General features: G+C 39.4%; 1 protein-coding gene across 3 annotated transcripts in view; it reads right to left on the reverse strand.

The window, feature by feature from the left end:
- Positions 1 to 4,694: 4,694 nt before the first annotated feature.
- mcph1 (microcephalin 1) overlaps positions 4,695 to 13,598 on the reverse strand; it is a 41,991-nt gene continuing 33,087 nt past the window's right edge. For all 3 annotated transcript variants that reach the window (XM_034681679.1, XM_034681677.1, XM_034681678.1), the window contains 2 exons: positions 5,354 to 5,591; positions 4,695 to 5,265 (listed from right to left, as the gene is read on the reverse strand). In XM_034681679.1, the coding sequence (XP_034537570.1) occupies positions 5,195 to 5,265; positions 5,354 to 5,591 (309 nt within the window). In that variant the 3' untranslated portion in view covers positions 4,695 to 5,194. The remainder of the gene's footprint in view (positions 5,266 to 5,353; positions 5,592 to 13,598) is intronic.

Below are 13,598 nucleotides of genomic sequence, written 5' to 3' on the forward strand. Positions count from 1 at the left end.
GTTGCTTGAGTTTGGTTCTGGTTCTGTTTAAGTTTAGTTCTGGTTCTAACCCTAACTGTAACCCTAACCCTAACCCTAATCATAACCCTAACCCTAACCCAAACCCTAACCCTAACCCTAATCCAAAACCTAATCCTAACCCTAACCCTGACCCTAATCATAACCCTAATCCTAACCCTAACCCTAATCCTAACCCTAACCCTAATCATAACCCTAATCCTAACCCTAACCCTAACCCTAATCATAACCCTAATCCTAACCCTAACCCTAATCCTAACCCTAACCCTAACCCTAATCATAACCCTAACCCTAACCCTAATCATAACCCTAACCCTAATCATAACCCTAACCCTAACCCTAATCATAACCCTAATCCTAACCCTAACCCTAACCCTAATCATAACCCTAACCCTAATCATAACCCTAATCATAACCCTAACCCTAAACCTAACCCTAATCATAACCCTAACCCTAACCCTAATCCTAACCCTAATCATAACCCTAACCCTAACCCTAATCCTAACCCTAATCATAACCCTAACCCTAATCATAACCCTAACCCTAACCCTAACCCTAACCCTAATCATAACCCTAACCTTAACCCTAATCATAACCCTAACCCTAACCCTAACCCTAATCATAACCCTAACCCTAACCCTAACCCTAATCCTAACCCTAATCCTAACCCTAATCCTAATCCTAACCCTAACCCTAATCCTAACCCTAACCCTAACCCTAACCCTAATCATAACCCTAACCCTAACCCTAATCATAACCCTAACCCTAACCCTAATCATAACCCTAACCCTAACCCTAATCATAACCCTAACCCTAACCCTAATCATAACCCTAATACTAACCCTATTCCTAACCCTAACCCTAATCCTAACCCTAATCATAACCCTAACCCTAACTCTAATCATAATCCTAGCCCTAACCCTAATCATAACCCTAACCCTAACTCTAATCCTAACCCTAAGAGCCTGAGAACCACTGGTATACAGGGTGTTGAAGTGGCAGGGATATTGCACAGTGTATTGCACGTTATTGCACAGAGAGTACAGAATATAGTTCAGTCATCAGAGGGAGGAGTTATACAGTCTGATGGTGCATTTAGGGGGGAGATGTCTTGCGCTGAATGTGCTCCTGTGATTCACCAGCATGTTGTAGAGAGGGTGGTGGATGTTGTCCATGATGCTGTGGAGCTTTGATAGAGTCCTTCTCTCTGTCACCACCGTCAGAGAGGCAAGCTCCACCCCGACAACATCACTGGCCTTACGGATCAGTTTATTTAGTATGTTTGCATCCGCTACCCTCAGCCTGCTGCCCCAGCACACGACAGCAAACAGGATGGCACTGGCCACCACAGACTCATAAAACATCCTCAGTATCGTCCTGTTGAAGGGCCTCAGCCTCCTCAGCAAGTGGAGGCGGCTGAGTTTCCAAGTCTCCTTACCTCATTCACCCCACAGTTTACCTCATATTACACCACATATTCAAACCATATTCGTATGATTTTGTTTCTGAACATATTCACAAACATTTTATTTGTATAATTGTCAAAATGAGCTTGCCTTATTTGTATATTTATATATTTATCAGTCTGTGGTGGCAAGTGTGTTATTCTATGCTGCAGTCTGCTGGGGAAGCAGTATAAAACACAAGGATGCGAGGCGACTGGACAAACAAGTGAAAAGAGCTGGCATTGTGATTGGGACCAGGTTGGACCTCACTGGGGGCTGTGGTGGAGAGAGGCACACAGAAGAAGCTAGAGGCCATTCTAAATCACACAGATCATCCACTTCACAACTTCTTTGTGGACCAGAGAAACAGCAGCAGTGGACGGCTCATCTCTCTGCGCTGCAGGACTGAGAGATACAGAAAATCATTCATCCCTGCAGCCATTAGGCTTCAGAACTCTGTAGCCAATGGGAGATGAGCTGACAGACACCTGAATTACTTGTTTTATGTGATTTTTAAATTTTTATCTGCCAGACACCTGAATTTCCCCCTTGGGGGATGAATAAAGTACACTCTATTCTATTCTATTCTATTCTATTCTAGTTGGGAAAACAGCTTGTCTCCCCATTATGATGGATTATGTTAAGTCATCATGATATAACAAAGCTTGTTTTCTTGTGATAACAGGATCATTTTCTGATGATCTACAACACAAAACAATAGGCCGGTCATTGTGATATGCCAGACCAAAAAGAGCCATGCTGCCATTGCCCGCACTAATGAGGTAAAATCAGCCTTTTTCAAAGGTTTGCAGCTCTAGGGCTATGAGTTATGATCATCTGACATTCAGTCAAGATCAAAAACAAAGTCAGGACTACAGGCAGGGCAGTTTAGCTCCCAGCTTCTTCTACTTTATGGCCATGCTGTTCTTTGCCAGCATTGATCCATATATTCACAGACAATGGTTTTTAAATGTGATTTTGAGCCCATGCAGTGGTTTCCGCAACAGAGCTTGTCTGTTTCTAATATAGGGTCCTGAGGGCCCGATGATCACGGCGATCCCTTATCAGTTTCCTCTGATCACTGAACAATAGCCTGTACTCTGTGCAATAACCTTGCAATACACTGTGCACTATCCTTACCACTTTGACATTCTTGTGTACATCACCTTAATTCCCAGTGCTTTTGTACATAGCCAATTCGAACTGTTCTGTGCTTCTGTACATACTTTATTATTATTTTATCTTTATTTCATTTATTTGGTATTCATTTTTACATTTTATTCCTTCTTTCTATTCATATTTTGACATTCTTACATACTGTGTATAAGAGCAACTGTAATTACTGAATTCCCCGCCCCCGGGATAAATAAATAATTTCTGATTCTGATTATCGGCCTCATCCCTCGATCATTTCTCCAGATGCTCTTACCACTCTGAATCTTATAACATATTCAGTAGATGATGAAATCCTCAATGATTTTGCAATAATATGCTGATTCTGGAATTGCTGAACTATTTCCTCACCCAGTCTCTCACAGAGTGATTAGCCTCTTCCCATCCTCACTTCTGAGAGACTCTGCCTCTCTGGAGTGCACTTTTATACCCTGTCACATTACCAACCTGTTGCAAATGAATGTAATTTGTTAGAAGATGTTTCTCCAGGTGGTTGTTTTGGCATCACACAGCTTTTTCAGTGTTTTGTTGTCCCCGTCCCAAATGTTTTGAAACATGTTGGTGAAATATGATTTAGAAATGCTTGCACTGAAGACAGGGGTTATAAGAAGTTGCAGCTCAACATACTTATCAAGATAAAAAAAAAATATTGATACAGTTTTGGTTCCAAATAGGTTTTACCCAATGATGCAAAATCTTACACTGGATGAAGAAGTGTAGTATGTGTTTTGTTAAATGGGCTATATCTCACATTTTTCAGAAGCTATAACTATGGGAAAAAAATGTGTTTGTGTGTGCAAAGACAAAGAGGCAAAAGCTTAAGAACATTTTGTCTGCAAAATATTGCTTTTCCTTCTTTCTCTTTAAACTATCAGATTACACATCTTGCACAAAGTAATCCACTAAAGGTACTAACAGTGATTTCTATTAAACATCAAATTCCCAAGTAAATTCTGGTGAGTTTAAAATTTTCCAGGTCGTAATAGTCTTATTACTTTTGATACTTTAATACTTGAACAGACGGACGATTGTAAGCACAAGCTGATACGACTGCTTGTTTATTTGTTGTCTATAGCAAACTGACAAAACTGAGTGTGCACTCATACTTGAACCAACTGATCCATCAGACGATTTTCTTTTGCTCTTATTTTAAACCAAGTTATTATTAACTATAAGTTTAAGAAACATCTGATGCACAACCTTGGACACATCATCAGTGTTGTTTTCTGGAATCACTGGGTGTTTCGAGTCTTGCAACCGACACCCTCCTCTAGGCGACCTGACCAAGGCTGATCAGACCCCCGGCCTGTGTCCAAGTGGTGTTCTACTGCCCCCACACTGCTTTCCCCTCTTTAACCATCTGGATGCTTTTTCTGCTGCCTCCACGGTGTTGTTGATGGCTCTTCTCCGGTTGGCTCCTGTAATGCCCAATGTGCTGTAGGCCTTGCTCAGGGATTGACTGGCAAATCCCTGAGTGCCCACTTCTACCGGCATGAACCTGGTCTTCCACCTATTCCTCCGACAGCTCCTGGTACTTCTCCCTCTTCCTCTCATGAGCCTCCTCCATCCTTTCCTCCCAGGGCACTGTTAGCTCCAGCAGGATCAGTTGCCTTGTGGCCTCCGAGACCAAGATGATGTCAGGTCTCAATCTGGACTGGGTGATGTGTTATGGAATTTTCAGCTGCATCTCCAGGTCAACTGTCATCTCCCAGTCTCGGGCCGTGGAGAGCAAACCATAACATGATTATTAAAACATTTCAAATGAAGACTGCTCATTAAAAAAAAGGTGTGTGGGTACATCTCTGCTGGTTGTGCCAAGATCCCGCCTTAAAACAAAAGGTGACCGGGCCTTTTCTATCAGAGCTCCAAGTTTGTGGAACTCCCTGCTACTGACAATTAGACAGTCCACAACTTTAACTGCTTTTAAATCCTCACTAAAAACATTTTTATATAAGAAGGTATTTCTCCACTCCTAATTCTTGAATTTGTTCTGCATTCAGATGTCTAAGTTTCTTCTTATTATTATAAAATTAAATTAGAGTAAAAAAATCAGAATTATTTCAAGAAATTTAAAAGTTTTTATTCAAAAACACTGATAAAAATCAGCATTTTACACAAGTATATATTTAAAAATACAGAACATTTCTATAGGGGAACAGTGTGCTATCTCAACTGGAGTGTTAAACTGGCCCAGTGTGTGTCCATAAAATTCATATTGCTATAAAAATAAATTATTGCATGTCTTGTCGAAAGAAAAAACACTGTTATGCAGTATTGAATAACATACGATGCTATATAAAAACAGTTTTCCATACTTCACAGTAAGTTATTCACAGTAACTATTCAGCCGTCGCTGAATGGTTGGTAGTCCTCAGAAATCCCGTTCCCATGGTAACCAGGCAATAAAGTCTCTGACAGGGTTATATGTGAGGGGATTTATGTAAAGCCTCTCACACAAATGGACACATTTGCAAAGCAGAAGGAGAAACCGACACAAGAGGAGCACTGAAGGTAGAAACAGAGGTTATGTGACTGTCCACCATAAAACAGCTAAACATTCAGCTTCTCCCTCCGCCTCGCTCCAAGTCATAGTCATCGTACAAAAGCCGCTTCAGATGTGTGATGCTGTCTGAAAAAAGAAGAAGAGAAAATGTTGTCAGAGACCCAATAAAATAATGAGGCATTAAACACAGAGAGGGAAGCAGGAACTCTCTTACCCAGCACCCACTGCTCAGACAGCATCCTGCTCCCCTCTGGTCTCCTGCCGCTGTACTTCCCGATGCAGAGTCCCGCCTGACGCACAGTTTTGCAGACTTTCCCTCCGCACAGCTGGATCAGCTCCATCAGACTCTGAGTAGGTGGCTGGGAATGCTGGGACACAAACATGGCTGGATGGTCCTGGAACAGGTCCTGCTGGTGCTCGCCGGCAGACAGGTGCCTCTGAAGACGACAGATCTGTGAGGAGAGACTGAGGGTTATGATCCTGTACACACCAGAGGAACAGAGAAAAATCAACATGCTTCATTTAATGATCATCTGAAAAAAAAGTACTTTAAAGATGACATTTTTCTGCATGTGCTGAGCAAAACTTAATAATGATAATGACAGTCAGACATTTCCTGAAATATGCATGTTGCGCTGAATATGCACTTCAGAGCAGTGAAGGGGGCTGATTATTTATAATAATCCCTCCAAATAAGACCCAACACTATTTACTATGTACGTTAAGTTACACAAGTACAGAGAGACAGATTTTTTGTTGATTGTTACTGTTCTGTTTTTTGTTTTTAACTCTGTAAAGCACTTTGATTTTCTCTTTGTATGAATGGTGCTTTATAAATAAACTTGCCTTGCCTTGGCTTGCCATGTTTGTGTTCTTGCTGAGAGTCAGATGGCAAAAACTGATGTCAGTCAATGTCTGTGCATGAAATATGCAAGCAGAATGGAGACAGGGGCAAACCATGGATTGTGTGAAAAGATGGATGACATGGAAGCTACCAAACAGTGAAGCCAAAACAATTAGAGCTCCCCCTAGTGACTTGCTGCAGTATGGGGCAAAAAAACAGCCTCATCCATGTAAACAGATGGGACATGGGTTAGACTTTAAAAACAAAATACATGTTAAATAAATTTATCTTAAACACATTTTGTTGCCCCGACAGTTAGTTCTTATCCTGCTGATTTATGTATGAGTATTATTTTCTCTGAGTTTAGTTTTAATGAGTTATATCATGCTTTATAAAGGTGTATAAGGATGGTACGGTGGCCCTGAAGTTCAAATCACAACGGCAAATCAGAAAACACTACAGCAAATCAGAAAAAGGAAGGACATGGTTTACATGTTTTCCAAATCTTAGTCAAGAAATGTGTTTTAGCAAGTGAGAAATACTGTAATAGCAGCATATGCGTTGTCGCTGGCGGCACTCATATTTGGAAAACATGTAATCCATGTCCTTCCGGGTCAAAGGATAGACCAGGCAAATCAGGGATGAGTCATGTCCCCCCGAGGGTACCTACTTCTTCTGGTTTGGTTAATGTTGTAGTGTTTTCTGAAATACCGTTGTAATACAGGGACTTCTTCTGCAACCAGCTGCTTCACTCTGAACAGTAAGGTGTGCATATGTGACTCCGTGACTCCTGTGAGCCAAACTTTGGGTCCTTCAAAATAAAAGTTGTCTGCAGCAGAATTCAGAAAGACTGACCTTGTGCACTCACAGCATGTTTTGAACATTATCCCATCAGTATAACAGCAGCACAAAAACAGAAGCTTGACTTAAAAATGGAACCTATTTTTAATGTTGTTGTGGCTGAATTATATTATTTTATAGAGGGTGATAACATTTGGTCTCTCAGTCCAACACAGAGGACTTTACAGAAGAGACATTTTAAAGAAAAGTATCATTCAAAAACATACAAACCCTTTAAAGTTCACCAGTACTGAGTTTCTAAAAAACAAAGCACATTATATAAGATAAAAACTGCATTTTCTAAAAGAGCCTGGTATCCTATTTGTCTAAGGTCATACACACAACTACTTTGTGTTGCATAAAGATGATAGAGAGCCATTACATGTACCTGGTTTCATCTCATCAGCATGCTTTATGCAAACAGTACTCATCTGTCTGACTAAACGAGGGCATGCAAGTCTCTTTGAGGTTGTTTCTCTCTGGGTTTGATGAGAGATGCTCTGAGCTCTCACTGAAGTCCGCTCTGTATCCAGCAGGGGTCATCTGTCAAACTACAGGGCTCAATCTGCTCTATTTAAAGATGAATGCCAGGAAATAAGCTTTAGACCGCTCAGTCGTTTGTCACTGTTCACACAAGTTTCTCTTTACATGAAGTAATCAGGGATTGGTCAGAGGGTTCAGAGAGCGGGTCAAGTTAATATTAACCCACACTGTGCACTTCAGAGGGAATGATTGAAGGCCATGTGCAGGGTCTTTTATGTGAGAAATGAGGCGCTGAAAAACGGGGAAAAAAGAGTCCAGAAAAGGGAAATGTCAAAGAGAGCTGGACCAAAAGCTTACAAAAAATACACAGCTAAGAGAGGAGTACACCATAAATTTAACATTTATTCTAATCTAGTATTCAGTGTATGTTCTACTCACAATTACCCTCAATAATATGATCGACTCATTATTCATCTGATTATTGATCCGTCTTTGTTTGTTCCTGTGTTCTTTTATTTTATCTGACTTTGTCTTTGTGTTCTGTTCTTCTTGTTACTGCAGCTGGTGGATGTAGGCACACTGATTTCACTGCACTTGCTGCAAATACATGTCTCAGTAAAGAACCTTGAACTGTATTTGTTTAGTCTCCAAAATCAGTTTTCAAGAGATGAAAGTGAAATCTTCAAACTGCTTTTTCTGTGAAACACGCGGTTCGAAACGTGAAAAATGTTCATGTTTAAAAGAAAAAAATCTGAAATCAGAACATGTAGGATTCTGCATCCAGCAAGCGTCGAACATTTCTGTACCATGAATCACCAAAATGATTGAGCAATTTTCATCACATTTCATAGCTCTCCTCAGCACAGCTTTCAACAACACAACTCTTCTGACTGAAAGGATTTGTAGGGATTGATTGCATAGAATGCCATCGCTGCCCCGGCTCTCTGGAACTCTCTCCCTTCACAAATCCGTAACTCTGACTCACTCAAATCATTCAAAAACCACCTTAAGACCTACCTCTTCAAAAAAGCATATAACACATGATCTCTACCCCCGCCCCACCTCTGTACTTATTCTGTTTTATTTTATCTACCTGTTTTATTTTTACTTGCATTTTTTGTAAAGCGACTTTGAGTATTAAGAAAAGCACTATATAAATCCTATGAATTATTATTATTATTATTAAAGTCAGGGCTTGGTGCATGTCAGGATGCAGAGCTAGTCTGGGTTCGGTGTGAGTCAAAGAGTGGAGCAGCTCAGATTGTGCTGCATTTTTATCTCTTCAGTCAAAACGTCTCCGGACTGTCATGTATTTAGGACTCCACATGGAGTGAGAGCAAATGGTGCAAATTCTATAACATAATGAAACATGTTACACAAGGCTTACTTGCTTTTAACAGTAGGTGGTGCTATTATAAAGCCAGGTTATAGTCATTTACATGTTTTCAGAAGTGGATTTTAATCACATGTGAAGTTAGAGGCAGTTTTGACTTCTTTTTTTCTGCCTTAATTACATAGGACAGTTGAAGAGAAACAGGAAATGTGAAGAGAAGAGAGTGGGGGAAGATGTGCAACAAAAGGCTGAGGCCAGGAGTCGAAACAGCGATAACTGCGACAAGGACCGCAGCCTCTGTACATGGGGCACACCAACACTGCCAGGCTAACAGCACCCAGTTTTGATTTAGGACAAAAAAGGAACTTCTTTAATGACAAGACCTCAAACTTTGATGAGCTGTCACAGAAACACACGTTAAGTTTCATACATGAGTTTGATAACTTCCCATCATTAAATATTAACTCATGTTAGTTATGTCAAGCTCAATGCCCTTTACTTGCCCATTTGACCCATTTACTTTTGGTGGTAAGACAGCAGCTTGGAGATGCATAAAATTGATTTCATAACCTTGCGTGTTGTTGTGTGGAAAGTGCATTTATAGTGACCTACATTTCAGCCTGCTTCTTGAAGGAGGAAAATACAATAAATTGAACTTAATAACACTAAAATATCCCATTGTAAACCATCTCCAAGCTGCAGCTTGCCGGTTTGTTGCATTCATCACAATCAAAGAGCAGAATTTTTCTAATCTCTGGAGGACGGGTGACAGAGATGCCAATGGTAACGAGCCTGTTTATTTGAAAAACACTTCAAATTTGAAGTTGAACTAGAAAGACCCGGCAACAATTTATTTATACCACACATGGGAATCCCCAGCTCAGTGCTTTAACAACCCAGTTAGTACATTTGTTGTTGTTTACCTACAGTTACACGTATCTGCACAGAGCTGAGGCTAACAGGCAGACCGCTTGTGTAGATGATTGTTTGTGGGCTTTTGGATTTAATTGGATAGGACAGCTGAGAGAGAGACAGGAAAAGTGGGGAGAGAGTGGAGGATGACCCACGGTGAATACTATCAGGACCATGAATCCTGCAACCAGTGAGATGAGGGCTAGCCTCTATACATTGGGCGCCAACTCTACCAACTGAGCCAAACCATTTTCACCCTTCTGAAACTCCTAAACAACAAATACCAGGTTAGAGCGAACAAAGCCTCACATGCCTGCAGAATAAATCTAAAGTGTGCTTGATAATCCAGAGTCCATTTTTATGATCCTGAGAGACTGGTTGGTGTTTTGACGTACATGGGATGTGGCTCACTCGTCCCTTCCCTCCTCTGTGCTTTCAATAACCATAAAAAAATAAACTGCTGCCTGTAAATCTCCTGTCCAAGTGATTCAGCCGGGAACACCTGAAAGAATCTGTGTTTTAAGTATGACGTCAACTCCTTCCTCTCTTGTAATGTGCCTTAAATATGTTGCATTTCCCTCATACTGTAACTCTTACATCAGCACGCTTCCTGCTATTCTGTTTCAGCATTGCAGTCCAACGCAGAGAGGCCTTCCTGTCAAAAATCTGAAACGCAGAGTGGTTTAAACTGAACCGCGGTCATGGTGGGGTAAAATGAAAGTTCACTAAACTATTTAAAGCTACGTCTGTCCGCAGTTATTCAGTACACTGCTACAGATCGACAAGGTGTGTCTGATTTAGATTTTTACAACACAGAGAAGCAAAATGAGTGAGAGTGTGTGTTATGACTGGGTGTGTGCATGTATGTTTTGTGTGTATTTACACATTTCTTAATATGTGATATACTTGCTGGTAAGTGTGTTGATCTGTCTAAGAGGATAAAAGGCTGAATTGTCTTTAGAGATCAGAATCTTAATGCCTGTCACAGGGTTAACGTGTGTTTGACATTTTATCACTGAAATAAAGCACTACTGATTAAGTTTTATTTAGTGCTGTATGATGTACACTACCAATCAAAAGTTTGGAAAAACCTTCTCTTTCAAGGGTTTGTATTTATTTTAATTATTTTCAACATTGTAGATTAATACTGAAGACATCTAAACTATGAAAGAACATATATGGAATTATTTAATTAACTAAAAAGTGTTAAACAAAGCAGAATATGTTTTATATTTTAGATTCTGTAAAGTAGCCCCCTTTTGCCTTCATGACAGCTTTGTACACTCTTGGTATTCTCTCAGTCTGCTTCATGAAGTGGTCTCCTGGAATGGTTTCTAATTAACATGAGCCTTGTCAAGAGTTCCTTTGTAGAATGACTTGCCTTCTTAATGTATTTAAGACCATCAGTTGAGTTGTTCAGAGGTAGGGTTAGTACACAATGGATAGCCCTATTTGACTACTGTTGTAATCCAGATTATGGCAAAACCAGATTATTTCATAGTTGTGATGTCTTCAGAATTAATCTACAATGTCAAAAATAATTAAAATAAATAAAAACCTTTGAATGAGAAGGTGTGTCCAAACTTTTGACTGGTAGTGTATGCACATGCAAATATGCCTTTATGTAGGCGTAGTATGTGTTCAGATGAAGTGAAGGTGAAGAGCAAGTACTCCTCTAGCTGCTGCACAATTGGGGGCTAACTAAAATAAAGCAAGTTTACAGATTACCAGTAGCTGGGGTACGAAATTAGCATTTAGCAGGTGCTAAATGATGGCAGATTCTCTGTTTGGCGAGTAAATATCTGAGGTGCGCGACATCAGCCATGTTGCAACTTTTGTGTTGTTGTTGTTTTCAGGATCAAGGCTTTATAAAATGTATTTGGCAAAGTGGGGAGACTATTTGAAATACATTGGTATTGTGGATTGAGTTTGAACAAAGGCACACATACTGTATAGAATGTACTGCTGCAATTAAATTGGAGTAGATCATGCTGCATGTTTGTTTTTTTGCTGTTGTTTTTTTAATCTATTTTTTAATGTGGGTTTTGGTTTCAATTATTATAAGTTAAATGTGTTTATTTGTATCTATCTGTTCATTGATATTATTATTATTTTATTTACATATTGTTTCATGTAAAAAAAATAAAGAGAGATATTTGTTTTTCACCCAAATGTGATAAGTCTTATGTAAAATTCAATACAATACTAATTACAAAAAGGATCAAGGTTTTATATGAGATATGTTCAGGCTTTAACATATTAACAATTTTAAATATTAACAATAATATTCATTCAAATGTTTCTTTTTCCTTTATAATTACAAGACACAAGTACACTGACTGACACATCCTTCAGGGTTCACCCTTTGAGGAACACTGGTTGTTAATCTTTTGTATTAAGATGTGTTGTTTTTTTTTTACACAATACCTTTTCTGTCTCTTTTGGGAAACACTTCTGACAGGTATCCCATATTACAAAATAAGGAAAAAACTGATGATAAAACAAATTAAACTGAACAAAACTAAATGTTTTCTAAAAATAAAAACAAAAAGTCCAAACAAACCTGGGAATAAAAAAAGTAGTTCAAACTAAACAATTTTTTTTTTGTTTTTTTAAAGTATGAAAAATTCAAAATAAATTAATAAATAAAAAGAAAAAAGAAAACCTAAATAAATAATCAATAATAAAATAAATAAACAGATTGAAAAAAAAGTGTCTTTGCTGGAGGTACATTCCTGCAGCACTGGACAAAACATCCTCCGATGTCAGTGCCCTTCCTGCTCGATGCACCTGCAGTCTGCCCCCCACTGTGACATGAGAGCCTTCAGACAGACTTATGTGACGTCTGGTCAAGTTTATGCTGCAATTAGGGGAAAAGAACCTAAACATCCCCTTTGTGCAATGCAGGATATTCATTATATAAGGTAAGAGTTATTAAAGGCTGCATTGTTGTGTGTCGTGGGGAGCCTGTCCGCTATTTTCTTCTGAACAAGCTGCTAATAACACCTCATTACCAAGGGCATTTCAGGCATGTTGATTACTTAGAATGCCTGAAAATATTCCTTTAATATCTTCAGGAGATGCCTGCAATGAATAGCTCTACCTTTGTAAGGTGTGAACAAATTCAGCTGCATTAAAAATCTGTTCATACTCAGACTGATTATTTTCACTCTCACACAAATTCACACTTAAAGCTAAAAGTGAAAAAGTTGATCTGCGTGGGATCACTTTTGGTTGTGCTATTCCAAGCTTGTGCAGACATGAAACTCTGCAACAGGATACAGAAAACACCCACAGCTTGCCCACATACTCAAAAATGTCACAAAATCAAACAAGGTAGGCTACAATTACAAAGAAGCATTTTGTTGTTAGAGAAAACAAAGAAACAAAACAACGTTCCCATGACTTTTCTGATCTGTAGGAGTAAGAACAAATAAAGTTTGATTATTCTTGTGACTCAGACAGAGATCTGCCAAGTACACTTAGGTTGCAATTGCATAAATCTGCCCAGAAGCAGAGGCCATTTTCTATTTTGTGGTCTGAGGTCAAATAGTGGCAACTTTAGTTTGTAGTAAAAACAAAGTATTTTAGACTTAAAGGACCCTGACCCCCGAGGAGAGATCTGGGAGTTTTGGAATGTATAAACTTACATAAAAGAAAGAAGAGAGACGGATGTAGAAAAAAGGCATTTAGATTTTGTCTGCTTTAAATTTTAATTTGCATCCAATAAGAACACAAATATGTGGACACAACATCCCATTTGAATACGACCTCTTCCTTTGAATTTCTCATTCAGGGATGCTTTGTCACTGACCGGGAAACATTCTTGAATGAATGGGATGGATGCTGCTACTATCACAGAGTGTGCTGAAGGTGGACAGCTGCATCCTGAGGAGCGTTTTTTCAAGCAGAGCCGAGAAAAACACGTGGCTTTTGTAGAGGATATAGTGGAAGGTGTGTAGTTTGTGCATCTGCTAGTCTGTGTTTAGTGTGTGTACTGAAAGGAATCTCCACTTCACTGCTCTTCACAGTGACTGGCCACAGCAA

The sequence above is a fragment of the Notolabrus celidotus genome, chromosome 4 (assembly GCF_009762535.1).
Source record: "Notolabrus celidotus isolate fNotCel1 chromosome 4, fNotCel1.pri, whole genome shotgun sequence".
NCBI lineage: Eukaryota > Metazoa > Chordata > Actinopteri > Labriformes > Labridae > Notolabrus > Notolabrus celidotus.